The following is a 12,042-nucleotide window of genomic DNA, read 5'->3' on the forward strand; positions in this document are numbered from 1 at the left end:
ACCTACCAGGAAGCCCCTCAACAGAAAGGCCTGGTGACCTGTGCTGAGAGCCCTGCGGCCAGCCCCACACAAGCCATAGCACCCAGTCAACCGACACTTAGGGAGGGCCAGCCTCTGGACCCCAGAACGTGCTTGGCACCTATACCAGGCCCTACCCTCAGCAGGTAGAAACCCTGGCCTGGAGGCGTGGGACCAGCAGCTTGTAACACCCACACCTGCGGGTCCAGGGCAGGGCTTCCCGGGGGCCCCAGGGCACACGAAGTCCCAAAGAGAAAGTCTTCCTGGGGACGGGCAGAGAAGACTGCAGCGTCCTCTTAAACAAGTTCTTTCAAAAACTACTCCCACTTGGCACTTAAATTACAGAAAGAAGTTCCTGCTCAGTCATTCCTGGGGACACAGGCTGACCTAGGAGCTATTGTGGGCTTGTCCAGGACCCCACCCCCACCCCAAGAAAACAAACCTCTGTTTGAGCCACACTCACCCGGGCTTCTGTAAAAGTCAGGTCCACCCTAGGCTGCAGTCTGTGAGGAGCCCAGTGCGGCCCTGGCTCAGGTGCTGCTCTGCTGACCTCAAAGTCCAGTATTCAAAATTGCAAGCCACTCCGAGGGAGAGAGCGGAGGCTGTGTGCCCCAGTGCAGAGTGAGTCCCTGCTACGGGTGCCCCCTGAGAGTCTCGGGGGAGGGCGAGGGTGGGTGTCTGGTGTAGACAGTCTATCAGGCCTGCTGTGAAACACGGGGAAATGCTGTGAGAGTGACAGTGTGTGGCCCAGGGACACAAGATGGCACCTGCTGCTGGGAGACGGCAGGGGCAACCCCAGGCCTCTGTTGGTGCGACGCGGCAGTCAGGTGTGCTGGATCGGGCACACCTGCTACGGAGGACAACCTCCAAGTGAGAGTTAAGACAGACTCACGGCCCAAACCATGTGCACCCCGGGCCCAGGTGTGAGAGGGCCAAGGAACTTGCCGGGGGGCGGTGTGTTCACTTCATGTGCAAAGGGAACCCTGAAGGGACAGGCGAGGAACTCAGGACGGGGCGGCAAGCCCGAGGAGAGGGGCCCGGGACCGACAGTCCCTGAGGAATGTGTGTGTGGGGGGGGGGGGGGGGGGGGGGCTCGATCGGGGAAATGTGCTGAGCCACGTCAGATGCGTCCCCGGGAGCAGAGTTTGAGGGGTCCTCTGGGCCCAATGCTCACATGAGCCGCAGTCACAGGTCAAAGGTCTATGTGCACACATCCGTTTGCTTTTCTTTTTTCAAACGGACACCTTGAGAGGCCCAGGATTGGAAAGCAGGTTAAGCATTGGGCTGCCAACCTCACCTCGCGGTGCAGAAGATGGGGCTTCATCCAGCCCCAAAGGGCAGTTCTGGTTCTGTCCTAGAATGAGCAGCGTTGGAACGGACTAGATGGCAGTAGGGTTACGTGGGGGTTACGAATAGCCACATAAAGATCCTTTGGAATGGTGGTGGTTAATTAGGCTGCTAACCACCGATGAGCCATTGGAAGCCACCAGCAGGGAAAGATACATTCTGCTCCTCTAGACGACTCAGAAACTCAGTTCTACCCTGTCCTATGGGTCGCTGGGTTGGAAGACTCAAAGGCAGTAAGAGTATCCTTAAATCTCTCTGCCTCCAAAAAGTCGCACCTTTGGAAACCGTACAGAGCAATTCTAAACTGACCCTAGCCCCCCACCCACCCACCACACACTTTGCCTCCAAGATTATTTCTCACAAGGAAGTCCCTGGAGCCTGGGGGTGCTCACATCGCCACCATTTCCTGGAACCCCTTGTATAAGTTTCCTCCAGTGACAGGACAGCTCCACCCTTTCCCCCCCGACACTTTGTTGAGAGTGTGTTCTTGTGTGTGTATCCGCACACATCGCTTTGTGTGTTTCATGATCCCGGAGGCACACTGCGGCGAACTGTAGTAAAGCCTCCTACACGGAGTCATTTACTCCAACACTTGTCTTCCAGCCCAGGCAGTGTTTTCTCTACCTCGGTGTTTGTTGACAAAGAAGTGCCTTTCGGTTTGTCGACAGATCATTTTCTGTTCATTCTTGCTCCCATTTTTACTGCAGCAGAAAGAATAAGTGCTTGCCTGGTGGTAGATTTTTTTTTCTTCCTCCTGCTGCTGCTACCAGCACAGGGGAAACTTTACAAGGGCTTTCCAAATATTTGTCCTTGCTTAAGGAAATAACAAAAAAAGCACTGGTTTGAGCAGCACATTCCTTTAAACACCTTTGCGGGTAGGAAAAACCAAAGGCTAGCAGAGGTTTGTATTGATGGTCTTAAATGCCTGGCCAGTCTGCACGGCTTTCCTGCTGTGATGGACAAATCTCGCGGAGCAGAACACACTCCACACTGACCAAAGGTGGCTGGCCCTTCAAGTAGGTCTGGGGGTTGGTTTGGTTCGGTCGGAGGTTGGCTTTTGCAGGTCTGTGAGGTGGGTGATGAGGCTGCGGTCGATCTCAGCTGCCCCTTCTGTGACTGCTCACCTGCGGTGGTTATTGTGAATGGGGGCAATTTCTTACCTGGGAACGGAGGAGCCCTGGTGGTGCCCTTAGGGGGCGGAGGGGCCTAAACCGAAAGATCAACACAACAGTTCAATCCCACCAGCCTCTCTGCAGGAGAAAAATGAGGCTGCCTGCCCCTGTTGAGATTTACAGCCTCAGGAACCTGATGCAGGGTCGCTATATGTCCAATTGGACCCAATGTCAGTGAGTTTAGGTATTTTGGGTTTTTTTTTCCTGAGTCATTTTAACAAAGCTAGATACTTATAATCTGCGGATCCAGGTGGCCAGACACAACCCTCGCAGGTTGTAATCCACTGGCCGTGAGCAAACAGAAATGGAAGCAGATGTTGTGTCAGCCCCTCACCCGCCTCCCTCTTCCCTCAGGACCCCTGGGGGCTAGACGGGGTGGGGAGGGGTGGGCAAAGACTAGCTGGCTGAGACGGAGCCTGAATCTAGGTATTCAATATGAAACTCACACCCAACCAAGGGCTGGCGTGGGTTGATGCCAACTCACAGCACCCCCGTGTGTGCCCTGGCAGAACTGTGCTTTCCAGGGCTGATGACCAGGTTTTCCTGGCACAGGGCTGTTGGCTGGGTTCGAATCCCCAACCCTGTCATCAGTGGTCGCGTGCAAACCCCTCACACCACCCAGGAGCCCCCGGGTTGTTGTGGAGCCATTATCACCTCCTGAGCAGCTCCTTCCTCTCGCGGGTACCAGGGCTGTGGCTAGGTGTGTTGGTGAGATCCTGTCAGTGGGTCACACTGTATGTGGTGGGCACTGAGGAAGCCTCATCGCTTTCCTCATACCCTCTGAGACCCAGGATGGCAGGACCCCTTGACTGTGGTACGTGCCCTCTCCTGGTCCTAGCCACACCAGAGTCCATCTCCTGGGTGGAACACAGCACTCAAAACTCAAACTCACTGCTATGGAGTTGATTCCAACGCCCCACGACCCTAGAGGGTAGGGCAGAACTGCCCCAGGGGGGTTCCTAGAGTTTTGAATCTTTTCGGAAGTAGACAGACTCACGTGCTCCCTCAGAATGGCTAGCAGCAAACAGCTTAGTGGATCGCTTGAGACCCTCCTCCTGAGCTTAGGGTTGAGGTAGCGCCCCGCTGGCTCCAGAACAGGTCCCCAAGGTCAGAGCATTTACTCACAGTTGCCGCTTGGCGGCTCCCCACCCCCACCCCAGAGACCCGGGAAAAGGAGTGATATTTCAAATCACACCTTTGACTGTAAGGTGGACCCTGGGCCCACTTACTGCAGTGGAGGCAGAGCATCCCTACATGCTAGCAATGCACACAGACTTCAGCAGGATGTTTCCCTAGATGTCACTCTGCCATGGGAATGCCCAGTGGGTGCCCACGCCTGGGAGCCATCCAGGTGTCTCTGAGCCACCCCTGGGGAGGAAGCAGCCACTCTCGCTCCCAAACGGCGGAGCGCAGTGTGCACGGTGAGTGCCCATGCCAAGTCTGACAGTGTTTGCAGGCTCCTGGCTGGCCAGCTCAGCCCCCTCCCGCAGCCCTGCAGGAGACGGTACCTCCCAGGTGAGGGTACCAAGCCCAGAGGAGCCGCAGTTCAGACCTCCCTGCAGGTCCCCCATCAGCAGCCCCTGCGCCAGCTTGGTCCCGCAGGAAGGCGGAGAGCTTTTTATTATTATTTATGCAAAATATAGACAAGGAGAGATGTGCTAACCGCACCATGTGACAGCGGCCAGGGAGCTGCTTGCCAGCCTCATGAATCAGCTGGGCGGCTGCCAAAGATCCTGGAGGCTGTTGGCGGGGAGGTCTGGGGAAGCCAGGCACCCCCTCGCTCCCCTCCACCCACCCTGTGAGCTCACTGATGCTGGGTGAGGTCTGGCATGAAGGGACTGAGAGGGATGCCCTCTGCCGGGGTGGAGTCAGGGTGTGGGGGGGCTGGAGGAAGCAGCATTGGCTGGGATCGATGGCCTCAGATTATTTCTGCTATGACAGACTGTCCGGGTGAAATGGGGTAAACTGAGGCACACCCTGAGATGGGGGGAGATGGGAGGCAGGGGCCTGGCAACTGGGACCACGGGCCATTTGGCCTAAAGGGGAGGGGAGGGGTACTGCCTGGCAGAACCTGCGAGTCCGTTTTGCCCCTGTGCTCCACCTCGCCCACAGGACAGCCCTGGGCCAGAGGGCTCCCAGCTTCGGAGGGTCGACCGGCTGCTAACCTAATAGTTGAGGGTTCAGATACACCCCATGGTGTCATGGAGGAAAGGCCTGGTAGTCCTTCATAACAGGACACACACACACACACAGGATGCCACTACATGTCGCCACCAATCTGACAGCAAAAGGCTTGGGTTTGGTCTAGAACTCCGCTTGCGTTCCCCCAGAGGAGCCCCGGTAGCTTAGTGGTTAAGCGCTGGCCTGATCCACATCACCGGCAGTTCAAAACTACCAGTGGCTCCACGGAGAAAGATAGGGCTTGCTTTCAGCAGCGACAGTCTCAGAAACCCTATGAGTCAGCACGGACTCGAGGGCAGGGAGGGAGGGAGGGTCCGGAACCCTAGGAGCCTTGGTGGCAGAGTGGTTACACATTGGACTGACGCCAGCAAGGGCAACAGTTCTAAACCACCAGGGGCGCCTCGGGAGAAAGATGGGCTTTCTACTCCTGTAAGGAGTAAGTCTCAGAATCCTCAGGCTGGTGCCAGTGGCTGGCAAACAGAACCTTCCATGCTGCAGGGAAGGGTCGCAGGGGGCACTCAGTTCATGAGGGTGTTGTCAGGAGGGGGGGGCACCAGCTCCTGCCTCCACTTTCAGCTCCTGTCACCGTGAGGGTGCCTTCAAGCCTGTGCGGACAGCAGTCTGGGGACCAGTGGTCGGCACACAGCGACTCTGATTTCAGGGCTGGGTCAGAACTCCATGGGCAAGGAGAATACAGAAAACCATCCTCCAGAAGTACTGGGCCAGGGGGCCCCTTTGCACCCAGGGTCTCCCACAACCTCTAGCAGCACCCAGACACAGCACAAAGCAGGGCTGAGGGGCATCTGGTGGCTTCATGATACATGCCAGGCAGCAGGCCCCACGCCAGCAGCTGAGGTCTCTGGGGCCCTTCAGTCAATCACACAACAACGGAGGGTGGGCTCGGCCCCAGAGTCCCAGCCCCAGGCCACAGGGCATGGTGACACCAGGTGAGGTGGGAGGTGACACAGGGAGCAGGGTCTCACAGGGGGTGAGGATGCAATGAGGTGGGCCTGCAGGGGCGCAGGAGGTAGGGACACAGAGAACAGTGACATAGAAGAAGGAACAAAGTGGGCAGAGACACAGGAAGGGCGCACAGTGGGGCAGGGACTCACAATCGGGAACACGGGCTGAGGGCACGGAGTGTGACCAGGCCCCCTGGAAGGGTCATGACCCAGGTCTGGTGGGCTGGGTCCAGGGCTCCCTGAAGCCCACCCCTGTGGATCCCCTAGGAGGCCCAGGCAACAGTACAGCATTTTATTGAGCAGACTCAGCAACAGGAAGAGTTGGGGTGGGGCTGGCTCTGGGGCAGAGTGGGGAAGCTCCAGGGTACCCCCACTGCGGGCAGCCCCACCACCACTACGCCCCCAACTCAGCAGGGTGGACAGGAGGCAAGGTTGTAGGTCCAGGCTTGGCCGGGCTGGGGAGGCACAGCGTGCAGGGCGGTGGGGCTTGCAGAAGTTGAGGTTCACCACACTGAGCACTTGTGGGCAGGGTTCATGGGCGAGTCCTTGGGGCAGTGGAAGGCCCGGCCAAACTCCTCGAACTGAGACACGCTGCCCAGCACCCTGGGGACAGGAAGGGAGGCTGGGCCCAGCAGCCAGGCAGGGGGTGCTCTGCCCCCTCCCCTGCTCAGAGGTTCCGACCACAGCCTGGAGGAGGGGCAAGGCCAGGCAGCAGCCCTACCTGTAGTGCTCAGGTGCGTGCTTGTCAGTCAGCACCTGCAGGTAGATGGACTGTGACCGCCGCTTGATGCACCAGTTCTGGGTCCGGGAAGTGGGGCATGGATGAGCCTTGGCACCCATGGCCCAGCTGCCCAACTGACACCCCATCCCTGCCCCAGAAGCCACTTGGAACCATCGTCTCTTGAAGGGCAGCTGATGGGGCAGGCTGGTTTCAAGGATGTTGTGCCCCCTCCCCCAGGGTCCCCAGCCCCGATCCCCAGGGGACAGGCTGGTTCCAAGGTCTAAGACTGGCCTGGGTGCTGTGCCCCACCCCCAGGGTCCCAGCCCAACCCCCACTCCTGCTCCCCAGGGGACAGGCTGGTTCCAAGGACTGAGACTGGGCCTGGAAGCTGTGCCCGCCTCCAGGACCCCCAGCCCGGCCCACCTGGGCGAAGGCGATGAAGAAGAGCTGGTTGTGCGTATACTTGAGGCGGTGCAGGGGGTGCTCAGGGCCATGCTCCCGCACCCACTTCTGATAGGCCTGGGGGGTCGGATAGCAGGCTCTGAGGCTCCCTGACTGCGCCTGCGCCAGCTGCTGTCCCCTCCCCTTCCTCTCCACGCCGGCCCCACCCCTACCCCCCACCGGCAGAGGGCTGGCCCCTGCACAGCAAGATCCCCACTGGGGTGGGTGCTCGAGCTCCCTGCTCCCCCCTCAAACATGAATCTGTAACCCGTCCTCTTCCCAGGACCCTCTGCCCAACACAGGCCCCGCCCTGCCTCGCCCCCGGGGCCCAGAGTCCCCGGAGCTCAGCTCAGAGCCCACGCCCTTCCCAAAGGCAGGCTGGGAGGAGGGCCAAGATGCAGGGACCACTCACGTAGTAGGCGAGCTTCAGACCACCCATGTCCGCGATGTTCTCCCCAAGCGTGTGCTTCCCATTCACCTGCAGAGACCCAGGAGCCTGGAGCCTGGCTGCATGCCACCACCACCCCGACACCCCCACGAGCTTGGGGAGTGGGCAGGGAAGCCCTCTTGGGCACCGGCTGCAGGGCCTGGCACGGCTCCATTGGCACTCTTGCGGTTGTGGCCCAGTGGGCTGGGCTGCGGGCGGGGGGCCTCACCCGCTGGTTGTAGACGGTGAAGTTGTCGTAGAGGCGGACGATGCACTCAGCCTTGCGCAGGAAACGGCTGTAGGAGGCCTCCGTCCACCAATGCAGCAGGTTCCCCGATCGGTCGTACTGGCCCCCTGTGGGCAGTGGGCGGGAAGGAGCAGGCACCCAGTGAGCCCCCATCCACTCACCAGCCAGCACAGCAGCCTCGTGGACCCGCCCCAGACCCTCCCCGGCCCAGGGCCTCACCCCAGTCATCGTAGCCATGGGTCAACTCGTGCCCGATGATGGTCCCGATGCCTCCGTAGTTCAGAGACCTGGTTGGGGAGGGGGGGGGGCAGCAGCAGGCGCAGGCCCCAAGCCTTGAGGGCCCTCACTGCTGCCCAGGCCCCGGGAGGCCCCCAGGAAGGGCCACAGCAGGGTTGACATGGTCCGGGGACACCACGCCTCAGCTTTCGCAGGAACACATAAAAGGGGCCAGTGACCCCTGTCCAGCTGCCTTCTAAGCAGTGCTGCCTTGGGGGCAAGTGAGGCCATGTGCGGTCGACCTCCGGTCTCATAACTAGGACCGCTCACCGGCCACGGGAACAAAGATGAGAGAAGGGGGTGTGTGGACGGACACCCCCCTACACCTGGGGGGTCGGTATGGGCTCTAGAGACCAGGATCTGTCATAGTCTGCACCCAGAAAGAGGCGCCCAGGCACCCCCAGCCAGCTCAGGGCACTCTGAGCCCCACCCCAAGCCCAGCATGGGGAGGACAGGGTGTCATCTCCCCTCACCGCCCTCTGTCCCATCAACCCACACTCACTGGGGGAAGTCAGGGTCGTAGAGCGTGGGTTGCAGGATTCCGGCTGGGAACACTGCAGGAGGCGTGGCTACAGTCAGCCCTGCCCCCTGCTCAGCCCCCGCCTCCCCTCTTCCCAGGCCCTGTGCCTTGTCTGGGACCTGCCCCCTCACCCATCTGGTTCTTGTTGGGGAGGTAGTAGGCGTTGAGGGCCTGTGGGGGGAGCAGCCACCTGGGGAGAAAGACCAGGTCAGGGCCGCTGCAGGCCACACCCCCTCTGCCATGACACCCCATCCACCAGCTGAAGCCTGCTCAGCCACAAAGGGCTCCCAGGTACCTCATCTGGGCCTCTCTAGGCTGCCTTGCACCCCCACACCAGCCTCCTGACACTGCCTGCCACCACCCCCAGCCCCACCCCCACCAGCCCCGCACAGCCGGACACCCACGTGGACTTGTCCACCTCCTGCCGGATCTTCTTGACTGAGAGCTGGATGCTGAAGCGGATACTATTCAAAATGTTCTTGAAGTAGGTCTTCTCGTGGACCTCAAACTGCAGGACGGGCAGTGCTCAGGCACTGGCCAGGGCAGGGCCTGGGCCCACACGCCCAGGGTTGGCTTCCCCCCCTGTGATGGGCACTTGGTCAGGGCAAGGAGGCCAAGCGGGATGGGCAGGAGCACTGGCCCACCTCATACTCCTTGTCCACGGCTTCTGGCTTGAGCAGGAGGTCTGGGTAGCCGACCATCACCATCATGTACTGCAGCTATGGGAGGGGGGCCGGGGCTCAGCTCCAGGGTGGGGCAGGCCGGGCTCAGCAGGCTACCCCACTCAGGAGACCAGCATCTCTCTGTTTTCCTCTTCCCCAGCACCTGGCACACAGCTGACGCTCAATAAACGCATGCGGAAACCAAGCACCCACCTTGGCCTGAGCAGCTGCCTTGGTCTCGGCGTCCATCCAGTCCAGTTCCTCCAGGCGCTGGCCCAGGATGTACTTAATGTCTTCCACCAGCTGCTGCACCTACAAGCCAGGGGCCAGGAGCCTCCATTGTGGGTCCAGAGCAGCTGGTTGGAGTGGGGAGGGGCAGGCCTCACCACTATCTGAACCCAGCCATCCACACTGGACACCCTGGAGGTGGGCTCCAGCCCTGAGGACTCAGCAATAAGCCTCCACCCCAGCTACAGCTCCCTACATGCCCGCCTGCCATGCATGGCAGCAGAGGGAGGCAGGAGTGGAGGGTTTCATGACCTGGCAAGCTCCCTGGGGGAGGGTGCCTGGAGCCTCACAGGGGCTGAGCCCTAACCAGAGCCAGGGGCGCAGGCTGCAGGGTCCGTTGTCTCTTGGCCCAACCTACCCCCCTCCACCTGCAGGAGAGCCTGACCTTGGCCTTGCTGGTGGCAGAGAAGTGCTCATGGACAAAGAGGGCACCGAGTGCCATGCCAAAGTGACGGTTGGCCTGGCCCAGGCAGACTCGGGCCAGCTCCTGCGGCTTGTCACTGCCCTCCATCTCCCGGGCCAGCTCATGCAGTGCCTCTCGGAACGGAGGGGACAGGTGCTCGCTGAGAACCACCACAACGCGCCACACCAGGTAATTGTGCAGGATCCTGGGGCAGGGAGGCAACTAGGTGTCTAGAAGATCCCCCTGCATCTCCAGGTGACCCCCTGGGGGCCCCGCCCCACAACCCGGTCAGGGACAAGGGCAGCGTCCACACGCAGCAGGGAACACTCCTGCCAACACTGGCAGGCAGGGCCCAGCACCATTCCCAGGATAACTGGAGTGGAGAGAGCACGGTGTGTGGGTGGGTGTGTCCCACATGCAACTGTGCTTTGGAGCCCGCTTTGTATGCCCCTTCCTACCAAGGTGCTGGAACACCAGGGATGCTCTGCAATGATGGCCTGGAGGCAGGGTGCAGAGCAGTGACCACACGCCCCCTTCTGACGTCCACCCACTGAGGCCCCCCCCATTGCCAGGTGAAGAAACTTGCACCCAATGCTACCAGCCCAGCCCGGTCCAGGCTCCCGGAGAGCCAGGAGCCAGACTCCAATTCCAGTGCTCAGGCCAGCCTCCCCAGGTGGGAAGGCCCAGTGCTCAGAGCAGCCGGCCTGGGTGCAGTACCTGCGGGGCGTGGCGTGGATGAGTTGGGACACCTGCTGCATGTAGTCCGTGGCCAACAGCACCACCTCTTCCTCCTCCGAGAAGTCCTCCTGGAAGATCTGGTCCAACAGCCACTTCCACCGCAGCTGCGAGTCACCATGGGTGGCGGCTGTGAGGCTGGGCAGGGGTCCCATGACCAGTGCTCCTCCCCCACCGCTCACCCCCCAGGCAGGGGCTTCGCTCACGTGGGGTGTGATCTTCTGCAGCTGCTCCAGGGTCACCTTGTTGTACATAGAGCTGACGTCCCGGCGCAGGTCATCGTACTCTGACACCGTGATCTGGGGGCGGAGGTCTGCGTCGGCCTGGCCCTGCCGTGGGCCCGCCCTCCCTCCCGCCAGGCCTGGGCACTCCTGCTCACATTGGCCAGCTGCTGCTCCAGCTGCAGGATTTCCTGGGCCTTCTGTTCTACGGCCTCGGCTCCCAGCAGCCTAAGCAGGCGTTCCATGAACACGCGGTAAGCTGCCAGGATCTGGGCCAGAAGAGGAGCTGGTCAACACCGCTGGGGACAGGTCCTGCCATCCTGGCCCCCCTGGCCCACCGGAAACCACAGCCCAGCACAGACACCTTCTCGCTCTCCTCATCCTGGGCTAGGTAGAGTGTCCTCTCTGGCAGGGTGAGCCCATCCTGGTCGATCTGGGAAGGAAGATGGGGTCAGAGGCCACCATGCCAAGTCCCTCCCAAGGACAGCAACCCACTCAAAGGCCCAAGCAGAGGACACCCTGGACATCCACTGCCAGTCCCAGAAGCACAAAGACACTGGTCCCCAGAGAACCCTGGCAGCCCTGCCACTACTAGCCAGCTTGGGTGGGGACGCCAGAGGCTTGCCACCTTCCCATTTCGTCCTTTGTAACCACGTTCCCGCCAGTGGAGGGGGCTGCGGGGACTCCTGGGCATTTGCGGGCGGCCCCCACCTCCGCAAGCCTCCCTCCAGGCCGGGCTGCCCTCGGACCCTCCTCCGTCCGCGCTCCCCGCTGCCCGCCGGAAGCCTGGAAATTGCGGCCCCCGCGGCTCAGCTAAACACCGCAATTACTCCGGGAAATTACTTGCGCCCTCCTCCCGGGCCAGCCGCCCGGCCTGTGGCCCCGCGCCGCGGCAGGCCGGCACTCACGCGGATGACGTAGCGCGAGGAGTTCCTGTCGTCCAGGCTGACGGTGAGCGAGAAGAGCGCGGCGGCGCTGTATACCCCCTGCGCCTTGTACAGCAGCCGGTTGAGGTCCCAGGGCGCCGCGGGCCCGGCGCGCGCGGCCGCCCCACCCAGGTCCCAGCCGCCGCAGTCCTCGATGACCTCGAGCATGGGCCGCGGGCCCAGCCGTTCGATCTCGCGCATGTCCAGGCACGAGCGGAAGAAGGCGCGCACCTTGCGCTGCGCCGCGCCGCCCGGGCCGCCCCCCGGCCGCGCCAGCAGGCGCCGCAGCCTCTCCTCGTTCTGCTCGCCGATGGCCGCGATGGTGCCGTAGGTGAGCTTGTCGTCGGGGATGGCGTGGCGCCGCAGCCAGCCGCCGCAGGCGAACGAGTAGAAGTCCTGGCACGGGTCGATGCTGGCGTCCAGGTTGGCGGCCAGGAAGCGGGCGGCGCGCGCGAAGGCCTTGCGCTCTGGGCAGCCCTCGGGGCAGGCGCCGCC

The 12,042-nt window shown here is 61.7% G+C and overlaps 2 protein-coding genes across 2 annotated transcripts in view; one reads left to right on the forward strand and one right to left on the reverse strand.

Annotated features, from left to right (window-relative positions):
* LOC101653648 (intestinal-type alkaline phosphatase) overlaps nucleotides 1-4,706 on the forward strand; it is a 7,098-nt gene extending 2,392 nt beyond the window's left edge. Inside the window, exon 11 of the mRNA XM_004701840.1 lies at nucleotides 4,650-4,706. Coding sequence (XP_004701897.1) covers nucleotides 4,650-4,706 — 57 coding nt within the window. The remainder of the gene's footprint in view (nucleotides 1-4,649) is intronic.
* Nucleotides 4,707-5,958: 1,252 nt separating this feature from the next.
* Nucleotides 5,959-12,042, reverse strand: ECEL1 (endothelin converting enzyme like 1; the record flags this gene model as incomplete). Its single annotated transcript, XM_004701676.2, has 17 exons — nucleotides 5,959-6,283; nucleotides 6,402-6,478; nucleotides 6,825-6,920; nucleotides 7,255-7,320; nucleotides 7,499-7,623; nucleotides 7,736-7,803; nucleotides 8,295-8,346; nucleotides 8,444-8,502; nucleotides 8,717-8,820; nucleotides 8,957-9,031; nucleotides 9,188-9,286; nucleotides 9,648-9,870; nucleotides 10,383-10,507; nucleotides 10,607-10,699; nucleotides 10,780-10,890; nucleotides 10,986-11,054; nucleotides 11,530-12,042. Coding segments are annotated over 17 exons (2,055 nt in total), but the record flags the coding sequence as incomplete, so codon positions are not given.

Source organism: Echinops telfairi, unplaced genomic scaffold (genome assembly GCF_000313985.2).
Source record: "Echinops telfairi isolate 266 unplaced genomic scaffold, ASM31398v2 ScPeMD7_3;HRSCAF=10, whole genome shotgun sequence".
NCBI lineage: Eukaryota > Metazoa > Chordata > Mammalia > Afrosoricida > Tenrecidae > Echinops > Echinops telfairi.